At 36.3% G+C, this 20,878-nt stretch overlaps 1 protein-coding gene across 5 annotated transcripts in view; it reads left to right on the top strand.

Moving 5' to 3' along the window:
• CNTN5 (contactin 5) overlaps positions 1-20,878 on the top strand; it is a 656,947-nt gene that overhangs the window by 509,612 nt on the left and 126,457 nt on the right. For all 5 annotated transcript variants that reach the window (XM_068930406.1, XM_068930402.1, XM_068930403.1 and 2 more), the window contains 3 exons: positions 6,225-6,361; positions 8,383-8,512; positions 10,686-10,836. In XM_068930406.1, coding sequence (XP_068786507.1) covers positions 6,225-6,361; positions 8,383-8,512; positions 10,686-10,836 — 418 coding nt within the window. The remainder of the gene's footprint in view (positions 1-6,224; positions 6,362-8,382; positions 8,513-10,685; positions 10,837-20,878) is intronic.

Genomic DNA, 20,878 nt, shown 5'->3' with positions numbered 1-20,878 from the left:
GGCTGGAAAATGAAATGATTTCCTCGAGATCATACTTTTGGCCTGTGGAAGAGCCAAAAACAGAACTCAGATGACAACAAACATGATCTAGTGTTCTGGCCACTACATAACAGCAGCTCTCTTGTTAGCTAGGATAGCAGAGGACCCTGCTTGAGCAAGGGGATTGGACTAGATGATATCCAGAGATCTCTTCCAACCTCAGCCATTCTGTGATTCTGTGATTCTGTGATCAATTTTCATTTTTGAGTAGAATATCTATTTTTGGGTTTTGCTGCTCAGATCTAGAAGTCCATAGAAAACATTTTCTCTATCAACTTTGCAAATATATAAATAATAATTTTTAGTTCTCCACCATTGTATGATTTTCAGAATATTTTTTGAGATATTGCTTTTATGGATAATGCAGACTTTGTGCTAATCTGCAGTTTATGCAATAATAGTAGAACAGATGTAGCATTATGGAAAGGGGATCCACTTCAGATTGTCTCTGATAAACAGCTATGTGAGGCTGGTATATTATTTTGGTTCTGTTTTTGTGAAGTCTATTATTGATTGTAGACTACCTTATAGGTAATTAAAAAAAAAAAAAAAACTGAACTAGAATTTCATCTCTGCATAGTGGGGAGCAAGGTCAGTGCAGGTAACAGAGAGCTTTCAAATGGAGAAGATCAAGAGTGACTTATAGTACAGCAGAATATGCAGCACAAAGTATTAGTAGTCTACCTAAAGCACTTTTTCTAGGCGTCAAAATGAGGTAATGTCCAGTGAGCCTCTCACATCAGAGGGCTCCTGAAGACAGCATTAGTATCTCATTGGCCTACAGACCCTGACCTCCGTTCTCAAGGATGTAACGGGGTTTGTGTAAATGTTACTGTAGGGCATTCTCAGCTTCCTTTGCTGACAGCTGATTTGGCAGGATTTGGGGGCATTACTTGAAACAGCATTTGCTGCTATACTTCTAATTCATAGCAACACTCAACATGAATTATTTATCTTAAAGCTCATTGTCTTTTCACTGACATCTTATTCCTCCAGGACACAATGATTACTTTGGCTCAAAAATTCATATGTAGGCCATCATTCCTTACCAGGGTTTCCTTGTAAAATTTCGGAACAGGCTATAGGACCAGCCATGTCATACTATGGTCTCACTGTTTACATATCTCTGCCAGAACTCACTTGCTGTCTGTTTGAATCTTCTCCGTTATGTCAGTTGCCTCTGATCTGGATTACCACAGAGGATTTTGGAGAATGGCCGGAACACCAAGTCTGCCCATCTGGTCACATTTAGTCACAAACTACTGATTTCTTACCTGATGCTGTAATCCAGATGTACCATGACAGTCTGATGCAGCTGACACTTCAGATATTGTTCAGAAAGTAGTATTTCAGATGCTGACAATTTCAGATTGTTGCAGTCTTGTTGTAGCTGTAAGTGCTGACTTAGCTGAAATTTAGCTATAGAAGTGACAAAGGCATCAAAAATTTAATTTTGCTAATGCCAAGACATCCTCATGTGGATGCAATCAATTTTTAGCATTATAATTTTCCCTCTAGTGATTTGGTCATCCAGTAATTTACATTGACTTTTATTCGAGCTTAAATTTATTAATAGAAGAGAGCACAAAAATTACAATTTTCATGGAGAAACAGGGCATTAATCATTTGTAATCACTGACTACCAGCATTTTCCCAATAGCAGGTGCTGGTTTGAACAATCCTGATGCTCTTGCACTCTGAACCTCTTGCTTTTGAGGGTATGATATGGATGCCCGAGAGGAATCCACTAGATCTTCCCTTCTTCTTCCTCCTTCTCCCTTCCTGTTTGCCTTTCTCTTCCCCCTTCCCCTTCTCTCTCACCATTCATTGTACAGATCTCAGTGTCCTTTCTTACCTCTCTTTTTCTTTCTTTATCTTTTCTTTTCATACTTCTTTTTTTCCTCTCTCATCGTTTTGTTTCGATACACAGGTATCAATGTAAAAGAAGACAGACAAGCAATTATGGGGAGTTAAAAATGAGAGAGCAGGTATCTCTGCAATGAACATAAGATAAAAAATGACTAAGGAAGAAAGAGACAAAGGAGAAGGAACGAGGCAACAAATTAGGAGAGGGAGCTGACAGAACGGTGGCACAAAAGACTGACCTAAAGCAGTGAGCTTCCAGCTGGCCCCTAGCAACCACGAGTTATTTGTACAGCCCTGTGCCACTAAAGCTGAGCCCTCACAGCCCAGATGTTCAGCCCCAGCTTTACGAGACCAAGGGGAAAGCGCGTCCTCCTCCCACAGTTACGTTACTCTCCGGAGGCGCCCGATTGAACTGAAGGCCCATTACAGCCCCTGTACAGACAGCACAGCCCAGGGAAGCACAGCCCTCAACTTGCATGTCGAGGATGTCCTTCACTGCCATGTGCTTTCCTAATGCAAACACCTCAGGCAAGCAACATCAAACACAGGTTTCTCCTTCAACACCATTACTCTCACTAGGGAAAATAAATGCAGGAGTGCATATCATGCTCTGGCATGTGCTGCAATAGTCTGTAATGCAGTGTAACAGGGGTCCGGATTTTTTTACCTTCTTTATATAGACAAGCTTGAGAAAACAAGCCTAGTTTTAACCTCAGCCCATATTCAAAGCCATTACCCATTAAGCACGACTGAGACTATCAGAAGAAGAATGTTGTTCTCCGAGAGGAAAGTAAAAAGTAACATAGGGTCTCCCTCTCAAACACCATTTTAATCACTTCCTATAAAAACTACATGGAAGCAAATCCATTAGTGTCTCTGTATGTTAGCCTCAAATACATGCAGTAAAACTGGCTGGAAAGGAAGAAATTTCTGTGGTCAGAACTGTGCCTTCAGCTGAAGTTTGCTATCTTTCTAACCCTGTCATAGCTACGTATTCATCTTCTAGTGTGTGCTTCCCAACTTGGCCTTATGTCCAGAAAATTAAGTTTTCTTAGCCCAGACTTTGTTCTCATTCACACTTTATGACACTGTCTGAAGTCAAGGCACTTGCCTATGCAAAATTTTCTCCTTTTTTTTCAGCCAAAAAGTTGCATAATTGTTTGAGAAAGTAATCTGAATTTTTTGCATCTGAATTTCATTTTGCACAAAGGATTTTTAAAAAATGGCCTATAAGCTTGCAGATTTATTGCCCGTTTGTGTTTGTAAAGCATTTTGACATCCTTGAATACAAAGAGGTGAAGGAAAGCAACATAAAATAAATCAGAGGATGGCCACAGTGATTTTAAAATCTCTGGAGCACTATAGAAAACTATGGCACAATATCCATAAAGACTACTGAATAATAAAATAAATCCTTCTATTCTTACATTCATCCTCAAAATTGTTCACTCGACAGATAAAAATTCGGCAAATATCCATTGTTCCCACAGCTGAATGTTGCTTTTATAAAGAGAGAAAACATCTGTTACTTATGAAATTTGTTGAAATACTTCTTGCTAATATTTAAATTTTCCAATTAAAATCAAGGGCAATTATGGAAGGAGCTTTTCCTTTCCCACATGTGTAATAAGATGAAGATCAACCCCTTTTGTTAAAAAAAGTTAATAATGAAATGAGCAAGAGGTTGCAAATCCAATTATGTCTTTAGTATTTAACTCTTTTAGTAATTGGCAGGGTTTAAATGCAAATATAATGATATCACGGAGAGAGACTCTTACAAATGAGCAGAGAAGGAGCTCCATTTTCCTGTTGCAGGGTAAGGAGTACAGAGAGAGCAGAAAAGAAGCCAAAAAGTGAGGCCAAATATTTCTCTCAATCACACGTTTAGCACTGTTCCTGCTCCATCTACCTGTTGCTTTGCTATTTTGTTCAGAATTTCTTCTATTTCAGTCAAAGAGGTGAGAATCTGAGTCAATACTTATGCTGATGGCAAATTCAACAGCTTGAAAATTCAGAGTTCAAAAGCCATTTAACGTATCAGGAGAAAATTTAGGGCCCAAATATTCCAGCCGATGAAAATATGATTGTCAGTTCCAATCAATCATCCAACTGAGATTTGCAAGCTTGTGGTTATAGAGGAATAGCCATACCGTGACTATGCTATTAAGACAGCCACAGCCAGAGGAACTGCAGTTGTATACTGATGAGAACATCTCTGGATCAGACTTGATAAAAGTTTTATTTCATTGTAATCAGGTTCACTGTCTAATTTCAAATGCTTAGGTTCAAGATGAGATCAAATTCAAAATACAAAATACAAAATACAAAAATGAGACCATTTATATTTTGGGTCATATAGCAGAACTTTCAGAAAAGCAAAATAATAAAAAGAGTGAAATAAAAAGAAAGTAGCACAGTTTAATGCCTCTTTGAAACTACATGATTTTATGGCACCATCGGCTAACTTTTATGAATTTTTAGTTACAAATTTAACTGTCACATCATCAAAATCATGCTAGCTCTACTGATTTTCAAACGAAAGAATTGCTGCTCCGCATGCTTCCTTCATTCATACCAAAACATTAACAGAAAACAGCAGCAAGAACTAAACAATGCAATTGAATTATATTTTTAGGATGACTAGTACAATTAGTAGGCAACATGTGAGCAGGAACTCCCATAAGTTGCTTCCAAGTATTACATGGGATCTTTTAGTAACATAAGCCATTGATTCAGTGCAGAGAGAGCACATACGGAACATTTCATGTGTCACCTTGACTGCAATAAGAATAGAGGAGCATCTATTTTGGGTCTTAGGTTTGAGAGTGAGGTTAGGTCTATCTTGTCTCTGATTTCCTCCACTAGAAAGGAAATAAGTAATTCTTTTTCTGATACCTTTCCAACAATCGCCTGCTCAGACTATTCTCTGCTTAGGAATGATAGACATTTGACTCACATTCTTTATCATCAATGCAGATAGAACCAGTTACATACCTGTCATGTCTCATCGTATTTTCTCACTTCTTTGATTGGTGACCTGTCAAATGCCAGCTAGATTCAAAGATTTATTTTTAAACTCAATTGCACATTTTAGGTAGGTTATCAATTATTCGATGATCAAAACAGACACTTTGTTGCGACAGCTCTGGATTTCTACTCATTCCAGTCAGAAGAACTGTGCAGTCCTTTAGCAGAGGAATCCTTCGGCTACTTATTATCTCCATTTTTCTTAATATTTAAGGTTATTAACGTTAATTAATTTAATCTGTCATACTCTTTGCTACAGAACTTGATATTGCTACAATGCGAAAAACCAAAATCTGGCTTCTGAGCATACATTTTTTATTTCTGTCATGAATAAACAGTTCTTCAGTGAACCATGAAGTTTTCCAAATGATAAGATTCTCTGCATTGGTATGTGATTGATCACTGAAGAGCTGCATCTCTGCAAAGATATTCCCTGCTTTTTAACAGGTTATTTCATGACATTTGGGTACTAACAACCATGTATATGCCTAACTACTGTGTGCCTTAAAAAAACTACCATTTAAACATTGATTTACTATATAATTTATGTTCATGATGAGTGCTGGAAATCCCTGGTGTTCTGTGCCTAAAAGCATTAAAAGCATTTTCTCCCTTGAAATGTGAAACTGAACTAAGTCCAACAAACTTTAACAAGAACATGTGCAAATACCTTGCCAAATGCCCGTCATTCCTAGCTGAATAAATCATAGTTTCCCAGTAGACTGATAGAAGTGCATGAAACAGAGACGCTATGATAATTATTATTATTGAATTTATGAGCGTTTACCTGGTAGCCACAATAGAATATTTAGCAACACTGCAAGACCAACGTTATTTAAATTTTAGTAAGGGGTTTAACTATCAACTATCATAGTCTCTCTATTTCATGCAGTTCTATCAAGTCTAGCAGTGTTGCTAAATAGTGTATGGCAGCTCTCAGGTAAATGTTCATAAATTTAATAATAATACATGCATTAATATGTAGTACTGTAATGTAATCCACTGGTCTGTATTAAATCAGACCAACTTTCTATTCCTGGTCATAAATGCTCACCACCTGATCCAATTCCTTTATTTCCTTTAATGTTTTGGAGTTCTGTTAATGTTTTTACTTTTTATTTTGTTTTTGTTTGTTTGTTTGAATGTGCGTCTTGCTCAGAGTAAACTAGGCTTTATATAGGCCATTATTTAGGTTCCTTAATGGTTTAAGTCTTCACATACCAGCAAAAGACTTACCAGTTTGTATGGTTTGTATATAGAATTGATGTTTGTTTGTTTGTTTGTTTTTGCAGCCTACCCACATTGGGTGGAGAAACTTAACGATACTCAGTTAGACAGTGGAGATCAACTCCGTTGGGAATGTAAAGCCACTGGAAAACCACGGCCCACATATAGCTGGCTGAAAAATGGAGTTCCTCTCTGGTCACAGGTACGTTGTACAATGAAGCACCAGTATGTTGCATGTTTCTAGTTCGATTCAGATAAAATTAATTAAAGTACTGAAAAGTACTTCAGAAACAAGAGTTTTTCTCTCTTAGGTTCTTACGTGTTACTGTACAGGCAGATTTGTTATGCATGTCCCTCCTGGCCCATCTCCAGCACTGTAAAGTTGTGTTCGTCCGAAATTCTCTCTAGTTCACAGATATGGGGCAGACAGGGCACCCCGAGCTGTATCTGCAGCATCATCTCCCCACTCTTCACTTACTATGATGTCCCTCTGAGCAATACTCACGCAGCATGGTGAGGTTTTTATTTGTTTGTTTCTGTTTTAGATTGTAATATTCGCTGTAAAACTGTTACTTATATCTAAACTTTTCTGTATAAAAAGCAAGTGCCAACTTGCGTGACATGACAACTCAGAGAAGGCCTGTATTAGATGAATCTGACTGAATCTGACTCTTTAATATCTCCGTCAGTGTTATGTTATGTTATGTTATTTATCACACAGCATAGTTTCATTGTACATGGCATATGCTTCAAAACTCTAACAAGCTAATGTAAGAGGTACAACGGACATTTTATGTTCATTAGATTTCAGCTCTGTTAATTTTCTGTGAATAACAGAGCTCATACCCTTATCATCGAGACTACTAAAATGTGGCATAGAAGACTTCTAGAATGTCAAGTCTAATAGTGCAGCGATATTTTAAAGTTAGGTTTAGATAAAATTCTCTTTTCATTTTAAAAGACCACTCACAGCATGATCTGCTCCTTAGTTTATTGTATTGTTCTGTTTCTTTCACCGAATCATCGATGAATCAACCCACATCATGTGGGGTTTTTTGTTTTTTTTTTTTTTTTGTCTAGTCCCTTTCTATTTCTTATAATCTCAAAATATTTAAAGTAAAAAAAGTTTTATGAATTTATTTCCTGTATTTTTCCGGATTAAAATAAAACTGTTTAATTTTGAGAGAAAACATATCAATTTGTAAATGAATTCACAGAATGGATTTATGAATATAAATATATCTTTCTTTCAGTGAATGTCTCAGATCTTTGAAAATCAATCAGTTATACAAACAATGAGAAAGGAAACATATAAACACAGTATATTTTTAAAGCTGCAAGGCATTGAAAATAAGGCTACATGCCCTTTCTGCCTTTTTAAGAGGGAGATATCCATCCTGAAATTTAAATAATTTAAGTATCTATACTTCTGATTTTCTGATTTTCCAAAGCATTCATTGTACTAGGCTCTGAAATTTCAAATTACATTTTAGTTAAAATGAGGGGCTTAAGATAGAGAGAACTTCTTTTCATTTTTATCTCTGCATTCTCAAACGCTCCGTTCTTTACTAATCTTTAACTCAAACAACAGCTGTAACAATGAAACTTAGAGATGTATTGTAACAGTTCAAATTATTCATTATACATCTCTGTGAAATACATATGTCCGTAAATAAATATTAATATCCCCTTTCTTTGACCTACAGTAATTATTTTCTACTAGTAGACCTTTCAAATTGTCTCTGATGATAAAGGCAATTAACCCTTTCACTCTTACTCACGCAAATAGTTTTTTATATTGACTTTTACGGAAATGGTGCCAAAATTGAAACCAAACATTTGCTATAGATGCAAATATCATCAAATATGTTACACCCACAACTGATATCTTGCCTCATTAAGGTTCCAGGGATGAACTGCTTTTAAAATTATGTAGGGTAACAGCCCCCAACAGGCAAGCAAGCAAGCAGACAAAAGCAATCCTCAAGAATGGTGAACCCTACACTTAAAAATATTTCCCTTTAAATTTTTTCAGAGGTTTTTTCTGCCCCTCCCTCCCCCAATCTGTTTTATTCTTCTCATTCCTTAGGTAGCTGGAATAAAGTAAACCCAAGGAAGTTCATTCCTAACTTGTGCTTTGTCCATTTACCTTAACCTAGGAGCCAGAACGTTTCCAGAGCTTGTTTGCTTTTACAGAATTAATATTTTTTTATTCCATTACAGAGCAGAATTGAGATGCTTAATGGTGTACTGATGATCCACAGTGTGAATCTGTCAGATGCTGGAATGTATCAGTGCTTAGCAGAGAATAAGTATGGCACCATTTATGCCAGTGCAGAGCTGAAGATTTTAGGTGAGTATCATGAGAAACGAATTGAATGTTCCTTTCTTTCCTTTTCATGATTACACTTGTTCTTGGTCTGTTAGCAAAGTGGACAAAAGTGGGCTTTTTTTTTTCCTTTTGTTAACTATATTTGACTCGATCCTTTATCGCCTAGGGGCGTGCAGGTCGTTCTGTTAATGGAATGCTTTATTTTATAAATTCCTGACTCAGTTACGTTTTGTGACTAATATAAGGCCCTGTTAATTCAAATGCATGGAAAAATAGTTTTTACTCCCTCAAAAGCAAGTCCAAGAAAAGAAGTTTAGAGAAAGCTAATACATTTTAAAGTCTCCATTATAATTAAATTATTATTTCTACCAGGGCCATTATTCAAAAGTAATTAAGCATGATCTTAGCACTACCGATTTAAAATATTTCTACTAAGTCACCAGAACTGATTGAATACTCAAAATTACATAAATAAACCAGCATCATGTCACAATGAAGCGAATACATGACATAATGTGTTTTGGAAAGCGTTGGAAAATGTTCAGTATTTACAAGTGTTTGTTGGGAAGAGGAGTGTTAATGAAGAAAAAAAATGAAGCCTGGGTAATGTTGTCTTTCTGACAGTCTCTAGCATTGATATAAAGCTAAAGGTTGTAAAACACAATAGGGCAACAGTGATAAAAGGGCTTCTGTGGGACTAAGAGACAGACTTTTAAGAGTCTCTTGTTTAATTCAGCACAGAGAGCTGCTGGAACATGGGTTTCTACCAAAGTACTTCTCAGACGTATCAGAGGTCACGGGCCTCCGCACTGCTCAAACCTTGCAAATTTCCAAAACTGCACCTGAGAATCACTCTTCCAACCTCCCAGTCAAATATATAATAAAGCTGTAGGTCCTGAAACAATACAGTACCTGTGAGCTAAGATTTGGTTCTCCTGAAAAATAACCTGATCTATTACATTTTCCCTGTTTCCAGGCTAGTCAACATTAGATTTTCACTGTTAACTCTTCAAAATATTTTTATCTAACCACAAATTACATGCACAGTCAGTGGTTGCTTTCTTTTCATCACTTTTCCTTGTCAGATGAGATTCAGTCATCAAACCTGTTACTTTCCATGTTCTCTTGTTCTTTTTTTTTCTGTTCCTATCTTATCTGGTAGTTGCACAGTCTTTTCAGTATTTTGTAACTTTGGCAATGGAACACAGCTATCATATGTTGCCTCAGTAACATTGGGCTTTCGTTTGTAAAATTGTACCCCTGTTAAATTTTAACCGTAATGTTGTATTAAAGAAGCAGTTGCATTTAATTTTCTGGATTATTAAAGGACACAGAACAAAATAAATTGCCTGTATAAATAGCTCTGATATAAAAACTACCAAAAATAATGGTAGGAAATTCCTACATATCTGAGACTATGGAGATGTAAGATGTTCCTAAATTTGTAGGTGAGACAAGTTTTTTTTGGTTTGGGTGGGGGTTTTAGGTTTTGTTGTTGTTTGTCTGTTTGTTTGTTTTGCAAAACTGGTACTTTAACAAAATCACAGACAAAGGAGTTTACCTGGGAACAGTTGGCCTTTGTTGTTAAATTACAGTAATTAGGGCCATTGTGTGATACCTTTATTACCTTAGCTGATTTGTTGCAGTCAGTGGGACTTTCTGAGACGTGAAATAGTAAGAACAAGTTATGATTGCATATCTACTATTACAAAATTTGCACTTTTCAATACCAGGTATTTACACAAAAAATAAAAAGGTAAAACAATAAAATTTCTCTAACACTAATATTTTTAAAAGAATTAGATTTAGAAAGGGCATTTTGGACAATGCATGGAGTTTAAACTTTTTTTCTGAACTAGTTAATTCTAACAAGTTGCATGTGAAACTCAACATTCTTAGAAAAGGTCTAGTTAAGTCGACTGTAGCATTTAATCACTAAAGCTGTTGGATTTCTCAAGTAATTACATGTTAGTATGCTGATGTGAATGACATTTCATGAATTAATAGATTGATTAAATTATAGACCTGCCATCTAGTCTTAGCTGCTGATTTCAAACATTTTGTAAAGCTCTACCTGATCTGTCGTATAATAATTACCAAACGAAAAATGAAAAGGGATAACTATCTATTAGAACATACTGGAATGCAAGGCTGTGACTGTTCTCTGCTGAGTTAACACACTTCTTTCTAACAGCTTCAGCTCCCACTTTCCCGTTAAATCAAATGAAGAAAACAATTATTATTACCAAAGGCCAAGAAGTTGTTATCGAGTGCAAACCACAAGCTTCTCCAAAGCCAACTATCACTTGGAAGAAAGGAGACAAAGCACTAAGGGAGAGTAAGAGGTCAGAAGCCTGTTCGGTAAACTAAATATTACTGTGTTTGCCTATTTGATTCTGTGCTATTAGATGAAAACGCAGCAAGTAACAAGAACATGCATGTGTAAGCATAGATGTGGCACAATTATTCTGTCACACTGATTAATCTGACAGTAGTGACTTTATCTTTTCCACAATATAAAATAAATATCTTAAAATTGTTCAGAGATTCAGACAGATGAAAAGAAATTATTATTTTGTTTTGTTTTGTTTTTTCTCTATTTCCTGTTACTCTTTTCAAAAATGCTTCACTTGCGCTGCGGAGATACTATATAGTATGTGTATCACGTTTTTAAAAGTGTAGAGGCTGAAGTATTAAGGATCACACAAAAATATCACATGTGCTTACTTATTTGAAATACCTTCAATAAGGCAGGTCAGCAGCTTTATCGCTATGCTAAGATTGCAATTGTAAGAATAGCTTTAAATGATTCAGAGAAGAAAAATATGATTCCATTATAAAATTTAATTATACAAGTAATTTCTGTATTCAGCAGCACACCTATTTAACAGATTGCATTTGATTCAATAAGTTCCATCCAGTTCTGTATGTTAAACATAGTTTAAGTGCTGTGGGTTAAATGCCAACTATAGTTGCACTTTACAAGATAGCCTGTCTGTACACTAGAACACTTCTGCCAGTCTTGACATGGTCTTTAAGTATACACAGCAATCTTATCTTCTTTCTGGTAATGTATGTGAATGTACCACTTAAACTGACTTGTATTAGTCAAAAAGATAAAAGCAAGGCCTTTTTGTTCATTTGTGCAATACTGATGAAAGCAGTACAGTGCATTTCTCCTCTTTAGCTGCAAAAATCATTTCATTCGAGTGAGTTCTATTTTAATCTCATGCCATTTGTTTTGTTCAGAAAAGGAAAAATGGGTAACCTTTCAGGCCATGTTGGCTCTATGGGGAGGCATGGTGAAATAGCATTATAATACAGCATTTTACTAATAGGTAAGGATTGTATCGTGTATGTTGATAATACATGATAGAATGATAATGCAAAGATATTGATAAATATCAAATATTCTGAGACTGTTGCCTCTGTGCTATAGCTATACAGTTAATTTCTCTGAGTTCATAACATGACCTGCTCCTCTCATCTACCCAACACTCACTATGTGTGAGCCGGTAAGAGTATATTGGCAATTACCTGATGACTGCCCAAACATGGTCCAACTCTGAAGTTAAAAATCCCATTAAAATAAGATCTGGGTTATACCTTTTGATATTTGCAGTTTTTGGTACTCACCTATTTTGACAGAGCCTGGAAGAAGAAATGAAGGAACATGGAAGGTGAAAAGACATGGTTGAACTATTTTGAATCTTTGCAAGACCTGATTTGCATTCAGTTCAACTTTTAGTCTGCTGTTCAAGGAGGTTTTTCTGTTATTTAAAGCAGTTCCTCTGCACCTGTTTTTTATATCTGGGGGAAATATCTGTTTCAAGGGAACTCAGTTCTCACTCTATATACAGAATTTCTTAAACAATAATAATATAATTTATTTGAAGAGGAAATGAGTAAGCTTATCATGTGATTTTGGGAAAGGAAGTGTAATTCAATGGAGATGGTACCTGTGTTTCCATATTTTGGGCACCTTGGGAAAGAAGCACTGGAAGGAAACTGTCTAATGCACACGGAAAAAAAGGAATAATTTGTCATATTTTGATGAACGTGTTTCTGCTTACCTTAAAAATGGGCTTTCTTCATAGGCTGCTGAAAAAAAAAAATCCAGTAAAAATGTTTACGAACTGTCATGTTGTAAGAGTAAGGCGGGAGCACCACCTGGACTCCCAGCAGGGACGGATACGCAAACACAAGGCACACTAGGGTCAATACTGAGCGTTTATTACCTCTGCGTCTGAGCGGGGGTTCCCCAGGGATTTCCCGATCGAAGCAATAATGGAGCAGAAGAGTCCCTGGCACCTCTGAGCATCCGTCCAGGGTGAGGAATGCCGGGGGGCGGGGGGGGGGCACTATATGAGGTTTTTATGGACTACACACATGCGCAGCAAGCATATTGAGCTCTTCACTGCTTCTGATTCAAAGCCCAGGTGCAGCCCCACACTGGCACGGGCTTAGCCACATAACTATGGGTCAACATGCCCTGTTGATGCCCTTTTTCCCACGGAACTCTCTGGCTAGCTTCCGTCACCTAGCTCCTCAACATTCTTCCTCATTTTCACATACATGTGATGATTTTACACAGAATGTTAAAGCACCAAGAATTAAAAAAAGAACTAATTAAATAATAAGTGAAGGCAAGAATAGATCAGCTCAATATATTTTTTTGTTTCTGCCACAGCTTATTCCTCTTCTACAGGGTGGTTGAACCAAGTGCTTTCTTGTTCCCTTTCACCTTTGCCAAATATGCCAGCCTGGCAAAGGAATTTGCTCCATGAAACCACCTCTGTTGGGAAAGTCTCAGTACAAACAAGACCTTCCCCTCTCTGAGGAAGAAAAATTTCCACTTGAGTAGTATCTACTAGTATCCTTTCTACCTCTTCCAAGATATTTTGCATCCTTACACATTCTTCTGCATAACCCAAAGCTTGTTGACAGAAATACCTCAAGTAACTTTTCAGTCTGTAACTGTGCAAAGGCTGAGCTTGTTCCTGCTGGACTTATCACGGCTGGCCACAGTTATCGCTGCATTCAGAAACTGGAAGGCAGTTCCTTTCAGACTACATGGAATGTAGTCTGAAAGCCTCGAAGTGTTCCAGATTGATAGAAAGGGCTCAAGCCAATCCACTTTACAAAGTAACTATGGAAACAGTCCGCATGCTCTTCATCTCTTGGCCTGTTTTTTTCCCGACAAACAAATGATCTAACTCAAAGGCTTCATTTTCAGAGTCTATCTGTGATAGGCTTGCTCTCCCTGGTGAGAAGTTATTATTATGAGTAGTCAGTTCATTTGATTCCGCTTGGAAAGCATATGAATATTATACCACTTTTTGATTTGGGTGCCGCATGAGTGGAATTTCTACAGTATAGAGCAGAAAAGTAGTATATTCGCAATTATTTGCTGTTAAAAGGTATACTTCTTTTATATCATTAAGTTACAATCTCCTAAATACTTTTAATTTAATGAACTTACTCCTACAGAAACATATATATTTAATAAGAAGTACAAAGTATTCACAGCTCGTTCTACTAACCTGACTTTCAAAGAACAAGACCTGCTGCAACAGCTCCGTTTCAATGACATGAAAGACAGGTTTGCAGGAGATTAAAACTTCCAAAGAACCAGGCAGTCTATGAAACTCACTGATATTAAGGGCATTAAATGATCATCATAACCATTCTCAAGGAACCACATGTAAAATATATCTCTTTCATTCATCCTTGTTTCAGTAAGGCCTTAATGCATTCAACCCATGTTTATCAGCATTCTCCTGTAGAAGTTAAGATGAGAAATAAAGAAAATGCTATTGTTATATTTCCAGTTTTGAAATTGGAAGAAATCTGAGCACAACAAGAATGGGAACTGTGTAGGTAGAAACGCATTTGACCTCCATATTTTCGTTAGTCATCTGACAATAATTAAACTTGTTAAATATCTTTACTTTCCACATTTTTCTAGACTCTTGTCATCCCATATGCTGATAGATGACTATATGTTGTTTACGATAGTCTGTGGAAATGTGTACTCTGATTATTGACTTAAGGTGAGCTTTTTAGTTCATAAGAATTTTGTTAAGAACTTCTGAATCTTGTAGCTCATAAAAGTTTTGGGTTTGTATAGAAGTGGATTGAGCATTTGGATCCAAGCCCAAAAAATAAGCTCAGTCCTTAATTTTGAATAAAATGATTGGAAATTTGGTTTGGGTTCCAAGTGGGAAGAATCAGCTCTCATGCAAGAGTATGGTCCTCAAGTGTTTTTCAAGATCAACATTCTTGTGAAGTTTCTGAAATATTTCAGTCAAATATTTCCGAATCTGTAATCAAGCTGTCATTCATTATTTTAGCATCAGGTTCTAAATGAGACCCAGTTGACTATTCAGATCAGAAAGCCGGTTAGGAGCCCTTTTCTAGTTAAAAACAAAACAAAACAAAACAAAAAGCTTAGTTTGTAAAGCTACAAGAAAGCAGCAAAAATGATATTTTATCAGACTTTTTATGTAGACAGTAAACTATAATAGACAATAGAATGGACTGGAATCTGCTGAGTTACATAGGTATAAATCATGAGAAATACTAATAGTCAGTGGTTAGATTCTTGCCAAATGCTTTTTATAAATTCTTTCAATTTCTATGTTCAGGCTTCTTTAAACTTAAGGTGTTTTCTAATGGTTTATTACTCTGCAAATTTTAGGAAGCCATCACTTCATGTACTATAATCTCTGTTTCTTCACTTTCTTAAGGTCACCTACCTTTCTTGTCTAGATTTATTCTTGTAGTAGTGACTATAGCTGATGTTTAAACAGATATACTTGGGAAGCTGTAGGTATTAAAAAGCATTATAAGTCTTTGTTCATCTGTTTTTGTTCTTTCTCCTACATCCAAAATACTCTTCTCACTAAACTTATATTGAATTTTCACTCTAGCTCATTATTTCCATTATATATCCATTAATTAAATTAATTACAGTTAAAATAAAGTCATTCAAAAGCACTCTACCATTACAAAGAATTCTATTCAATCTCTATTATTACCGATCCATTCAGCTCACTAAGAAATAAAAAAGGCACAATTTAACCAAAAAATGGATAACAGAGAATTTTTATAGGACAAATCTAATCCTACTTTGTTTTGTTTTTATTTCTTTTCCTCTCAAAGCTTCTTAAATAATAATATGGGTTTTATCAACTTTTTTTTTCATATTCATATTTTACCTAAAAAGAAATCTAAATAGCATGATGCCTAAACATGCATGCTTTTGTAAGATAGTTCTGTATTTCATTGACTCCTTCCTTTCTGTGTGACAAAATCTAAACTTTCCCCTTCATGTGACGGAATAAGCTGTGCAGAAAACGTTAACCACCTCTGAAGGTTAGATTCACAATATATCACCATGAACAGGACAACAGCACCATTCTCTCTATGGCCATTGTATAACTGCTCACGTTCATCCACCCAAGTCAAGGTTAACTTTGCCCAAGGACCTAAATATATCTATTAAACATTTACATGAGGAAAGTGAATGGTAAAAAAAAATTCTACCTGTCACTTCAGTTCAGCTACTCTTTCTAGTGAACAATTGAATCTAATAGCCTGACATAGGTTTGGCTGGGACATGAAGTTTAACATCCCTATTCTTACAGTAACCACTGTGGTATTTTACTTGTAGATTGCAAGTAGTTAAAACCTTTTTATTCCATTTTATCTGAACAGTGTCACAGAATCACAGAATGGTTGAGGTTGGAAGGGACCTCTGGAGCTCATCTAGTTCAGCTCTTGGCTCAAGCCAGGCTCAGCTACAGTAGGTTGCTCAAGGCCATGTCCAGTCAGGTTTTGAGTATCTCCAAGGATGGAGACTCCACAGCCTCTCTGGGCAACCTGTTCCAGTATCACCGCTACATTAAAGAAGTTCTCTTTTTAAAATGAAATTTTATATATTTCAATTTGTACCCGTTGCTTCTTGTCCTATTGCTGGATACCAATGAGAAGAGCCTGGCCTCATCTACTTTCCTCCTCCTTCAGGTACCTTTACACATCAATAAAGTCCCATGAGCCTTCTCTTCTCCAGGCTGAACAGTTTCAGCTCTTTCAGCCTCTGCTCCTATGTCAGATGCTCCATCTCCATCACTAGCCTCAACATCACCAAGGGAAGCTCTGAACTGTAAGAAGTATGGCAATATACTGAATTAATATCATCACTTCATCCATAACATGAGATTTTCTATTCAGACCTGCTGCAAACTTGCTTGGCTATCAAATTTTATAAAGGGGAGCCACCAGTTACCTCTACAGAATCTGCCCACTGTATATTTTTAAGTAGCAAAATTCATATCTGGTGCAGAGCTTCTGGTATATTACAAGCAAGGCTGGTACCTCCACCTATCAATAAAATTATTTAGTCAGTATCTGAGATAACTTTCAGTTGCTTATAACTTTACCAGACCATACTTTGATCTCAACTGGAACTGCCCAGGTGTCTGAGTAAGGGCGGTTTTCGATATGTTTTGAAAAACAAGGCTAAGAGAAAGTAAATTGTATCTTTTAGGAGGGAAGAAAGGAGGGGAGAGTTATCAGTCTTGTAAAAAGTACAATACAAAAAGTATTGTATCAAAAAGGACTAGAACTTTGCCAGTATGGATTGTCTTTGAGATTAACCTCTTTACTGTCCTCATCCATTTTAGAAAAAATAAATTTGCTAATGTTTATCAACCTTTGAAAAACTGCTGTATAGGTCAACTCGCTGAGCTCTACAATTTAGCATCCTGGCTCCCTGAAAACCCTGGCATATGCAGTCCTAAGTAACACTGTAGTATTAAATTTGGGCATATAGCTCAGACACTGAGATGGAATATTTGTAGGAAAAAGGAAGGAGAGGCTGAAAATAAGAGCTAGATGATTCATCTCAGAGAGACAGCCTAAGCAAAGGTTTTGGCTGGAATGAGAGAAATGGGACAAGGTTGGCAAAGAAGCTACAATAAAGAGCCAGCACAGCAACAGTGTATTAGCACCTGGGAATGGAAACTAAGGCTGACAAGAAAAAGGAGGAGGAGAAGAAGGCATTTGCTGTTAAAATCTTTTCTTCTTTTGTGGTGTAGTGAATGAGGAAAAGAAGAGGAAGCTGAATGCTGTCCTGTGTAATTGGATTCTATATCCGTGCTTGAGACAGAGTATGTGTGTAGTACTAGTTAGGTTACTTAGACTAGCCTTTATTCTGTGCAGCCACTGGTGACATGTTCTTCATTTACTGTGCCCCTTACTTGAAGTCATTCGGCCTGATCTGCAGCTATATAGAAATCTGTAGAAGCTGTACTTTGAACAACCAAGTACTGGATATGAATAGAAAATCCTCTGAAAATCAGTCCTTAAATATCCCAAATAAAAATAGGTGAAATTGGTGGATTCTGAAAATGAGGAGGCAATTACTGTTTGTGAAGCGTCAGATATTATAAACATGGAGAAATATTAATGAGGAAATTCTGTCTTCATAGTGATATGGATATAAAATTTCAGGACACACATTGATATATGAAGATGTGGGAAAGCACTAAACTGCACCTTTTAAGTAAGAACAACAATCATTAAGCACTAAATGAAACATAAATCCACTGGAGGGGAAACAACAGTTTCCTATATTTAATGGCTTTATACCTCAACTATTTGGAGAAAAATTGAAAAGAAAAGAAAAGGAAGGTGTTTCAGAGCTGAAGCAAGACAAAAAAGATCTGAATCTGTAGGTGAAATTTGTATTCAATTTCATAAAGTGCTTTTGTTAGTAAGTGTTGTGTTATTTTTAAAAATATATATATTTATTTGTCTGTTATGGAGAGATATGATTTCTTTATAATTATGGTGATAGCATTCCAAAACAGTTTCAGTTCCATGTAACTGTGATATATAACATTAGTTAAACTGAAAACTCTGCACTGTGAAGGCAAAAGAAAGTGCCTATGTAAAATGCATGGAAAATTACTCAGAAATGTAATTTTCAGTTTTTCTGTTGTCCCCTAGGTTCCGTCCAGGCTCAACCTAGTATCTGGCGCAAGAATTTCTGCATCTATGTGATCATTGTAGCTCAGTCTGCTACTCATCCACTTTTTGGCAAAAACAACACATAATGTTTTCTTGTTAATAAAGAAAGATCTCCAGATAATTTCATCCAACTCTAGTAATATATTATTAAGCAGCCTGAAGGTTTTATTTTGTGTCCCCAGCTATATGTGCAACGAAAATGTCCACTTAGGAGTTTAACAAATCGCATTCTTGCAGAGGCTATCAGATTAAATCTGTGATTATATTATTGTATTTTTCTTGTTATCTGCAAGATCTTAAATGACTGGCCTGAACTCAGACATCAGTCTTTCTTCCCATTGATGGTATTCAGGATGATAATTTCTGCTATTTCTCCTTAATATGGTACTTAATATGACTAACTATATTAAGCTATATAGCTATAGCTCTATAGTTAAAGAGCTATCTTCTAGGGAAATGTTTGATCCTTACAAAAATGTATCATATGCAGTTAGGAATGCATATGGTAATAGTGCATTCAAGCTTACATTATTTTAGAAAAATATACTATTCATCACACTGGTAGGGTTGATACTTGAAGAAATGTTCCACCTTGTGCTACCAAGGTTCAGTGTGGATGAGATTTAGCTGTGTGAAAACAGATGTGCAGCACCTGTGGGAGTGCCCTGGGATCAGCAGCTGCCCTCCAGCCGCTGTGTCAGAAGTGTACAAGTCTCCCATAATTTCTCTGTGATACCTGTCAAATACACGTGGATGTTTTGGATCACCACAGGCATCTACAGCAGGACTAGACACCAATATTTAGGGAGCTGAGTCCCACCTTTTATGGCCTTGCTTTTCTATACTCCCATACAGTAGTTTTTCTAATTTTCTCTCAGTTAGTGAATTGTTAATAGGCATATCCCTTAGCTCCTCAGGAAAGATAAACATGACAAACTCAATCTTTTCAAGTGGCTAATGATCAGAAGGTTTATCATATACAAGGTGTATGCCTTGAATAGATGTTATACAACTGAACTAATTATCTGTTGAGCCAACAGTTCATAAATTCCAGTTCTAACTATGATTCATTTCTCTGCAGTTGTTATAAATGGTTGCCAGAGTTCCTGTTTGTGCACCACGCAGGCAGAATGTGACAAGTTATCAGTTGCTTAAAGTTTTTTCTTTGCTTAAGGCCCTCCACACTACGACTTTCAGCATAATTCATCCTTAACAGAAACTACATCTAAAATTCTTGGGAGTTTAAGCACTTAACTTCCTGCCACCAGCTGATCCCCACATTCCCAGGTGGCACTTTAACGATCAGAAAGTAGTGAAGAGAGAAAATGCTGAGGTCATTAAGAGAGAGAAACTTCATGACGGAAATTCTTATCTTCCTACGAGAGTTCTTCAAGTCACTTCTTTTCACTTTTTGCATAAGTCATGGTCTAATTTAGCTGTGGCAGGCTCATAATGGGAATTAGAGATCTGGTTGTAAAGTAGAAAAGGGAAACAATGATAACCTTGACTTTACAGTAAAAACAAATGGCAAGATCATCTCTTAGCAAAACGAAATCTTTGTTCCAAAGCAGCACTGTTGTGCTAATTGATTGCATTATGGAATAGGAGTTTTGATAACACAGCAATTTTGTCTGTGCTCCTAAACAACTCTTATTCTAATGTAAAATCTCCAATTATCTTACTTGTAAAAGAGAATGAAATCATACCAAGGAATCCAGTAAATTGACACCCTCCTTCAGAAAGAATGTCAGGAGATTGTAAGGCTTTCAATATTTCAGCTTTTCTGAAATACAACATAGATAAGGCTGCTGAAGGAAGACAGAATACATGAGTAAAGCAAGAATCCAGGACCCATCATGCCAGAACTGTTTTCTACAGATTAAAATTAGTAGATATCTGTCGTATTTGTACTTTTGTACCTCTGCACACCTTGTAGCGCATCACTCTTTGTGTTTGTCAAGGTTCAGATTTGTTTCACTGTGAACTAATTAAACATTGCATTTCCACCTGAAACGTTTATACCAACTTTTCTATAAGGAAAATCAAGGTATTAGGTTATTTAAGTCATTTGACAACACGATCAGTATCACATTATTACTGATTATCAGTTATATTCCTCGTCTCGAGCATTATCAGTCTCATGTTCTTCTTTGCGCATAGTATTAATTTAAAGGCGCTACAGATAACTTCCATAGAAGTATATTTTCCACATAAATATCTGAGATTCCTGTATTTTTCACTTTCCTTTCAGTGGCTGTTTATAGCTAGTGTCCTTACATAAAATAAGTGTAAAAAAAGGCCAGAGAGAAAAGAATCATAAGTTTAGGGCATATGGAAAGGTTAATATGTTCT

Source organism: Struthio camelus, chromosome 1 (assembly GCF_040807025.1).
Source record: "Struthio camelus isolate bStrCam1 chromosome 1, bStrCam1.hap1, whole genome shotgun sequence".
Taxonomy (NCBI): domain Eukaryota; kingdom Metazoa; phylum Chordata; class Aves; order Struthioniformes; family Struthionidae; genus Struthio; species Struthio camelus.
Note: the sequence above shows the minus strand (reverse complement) of the source record. Positions and strands in the feature narration are given on the sequence as shown.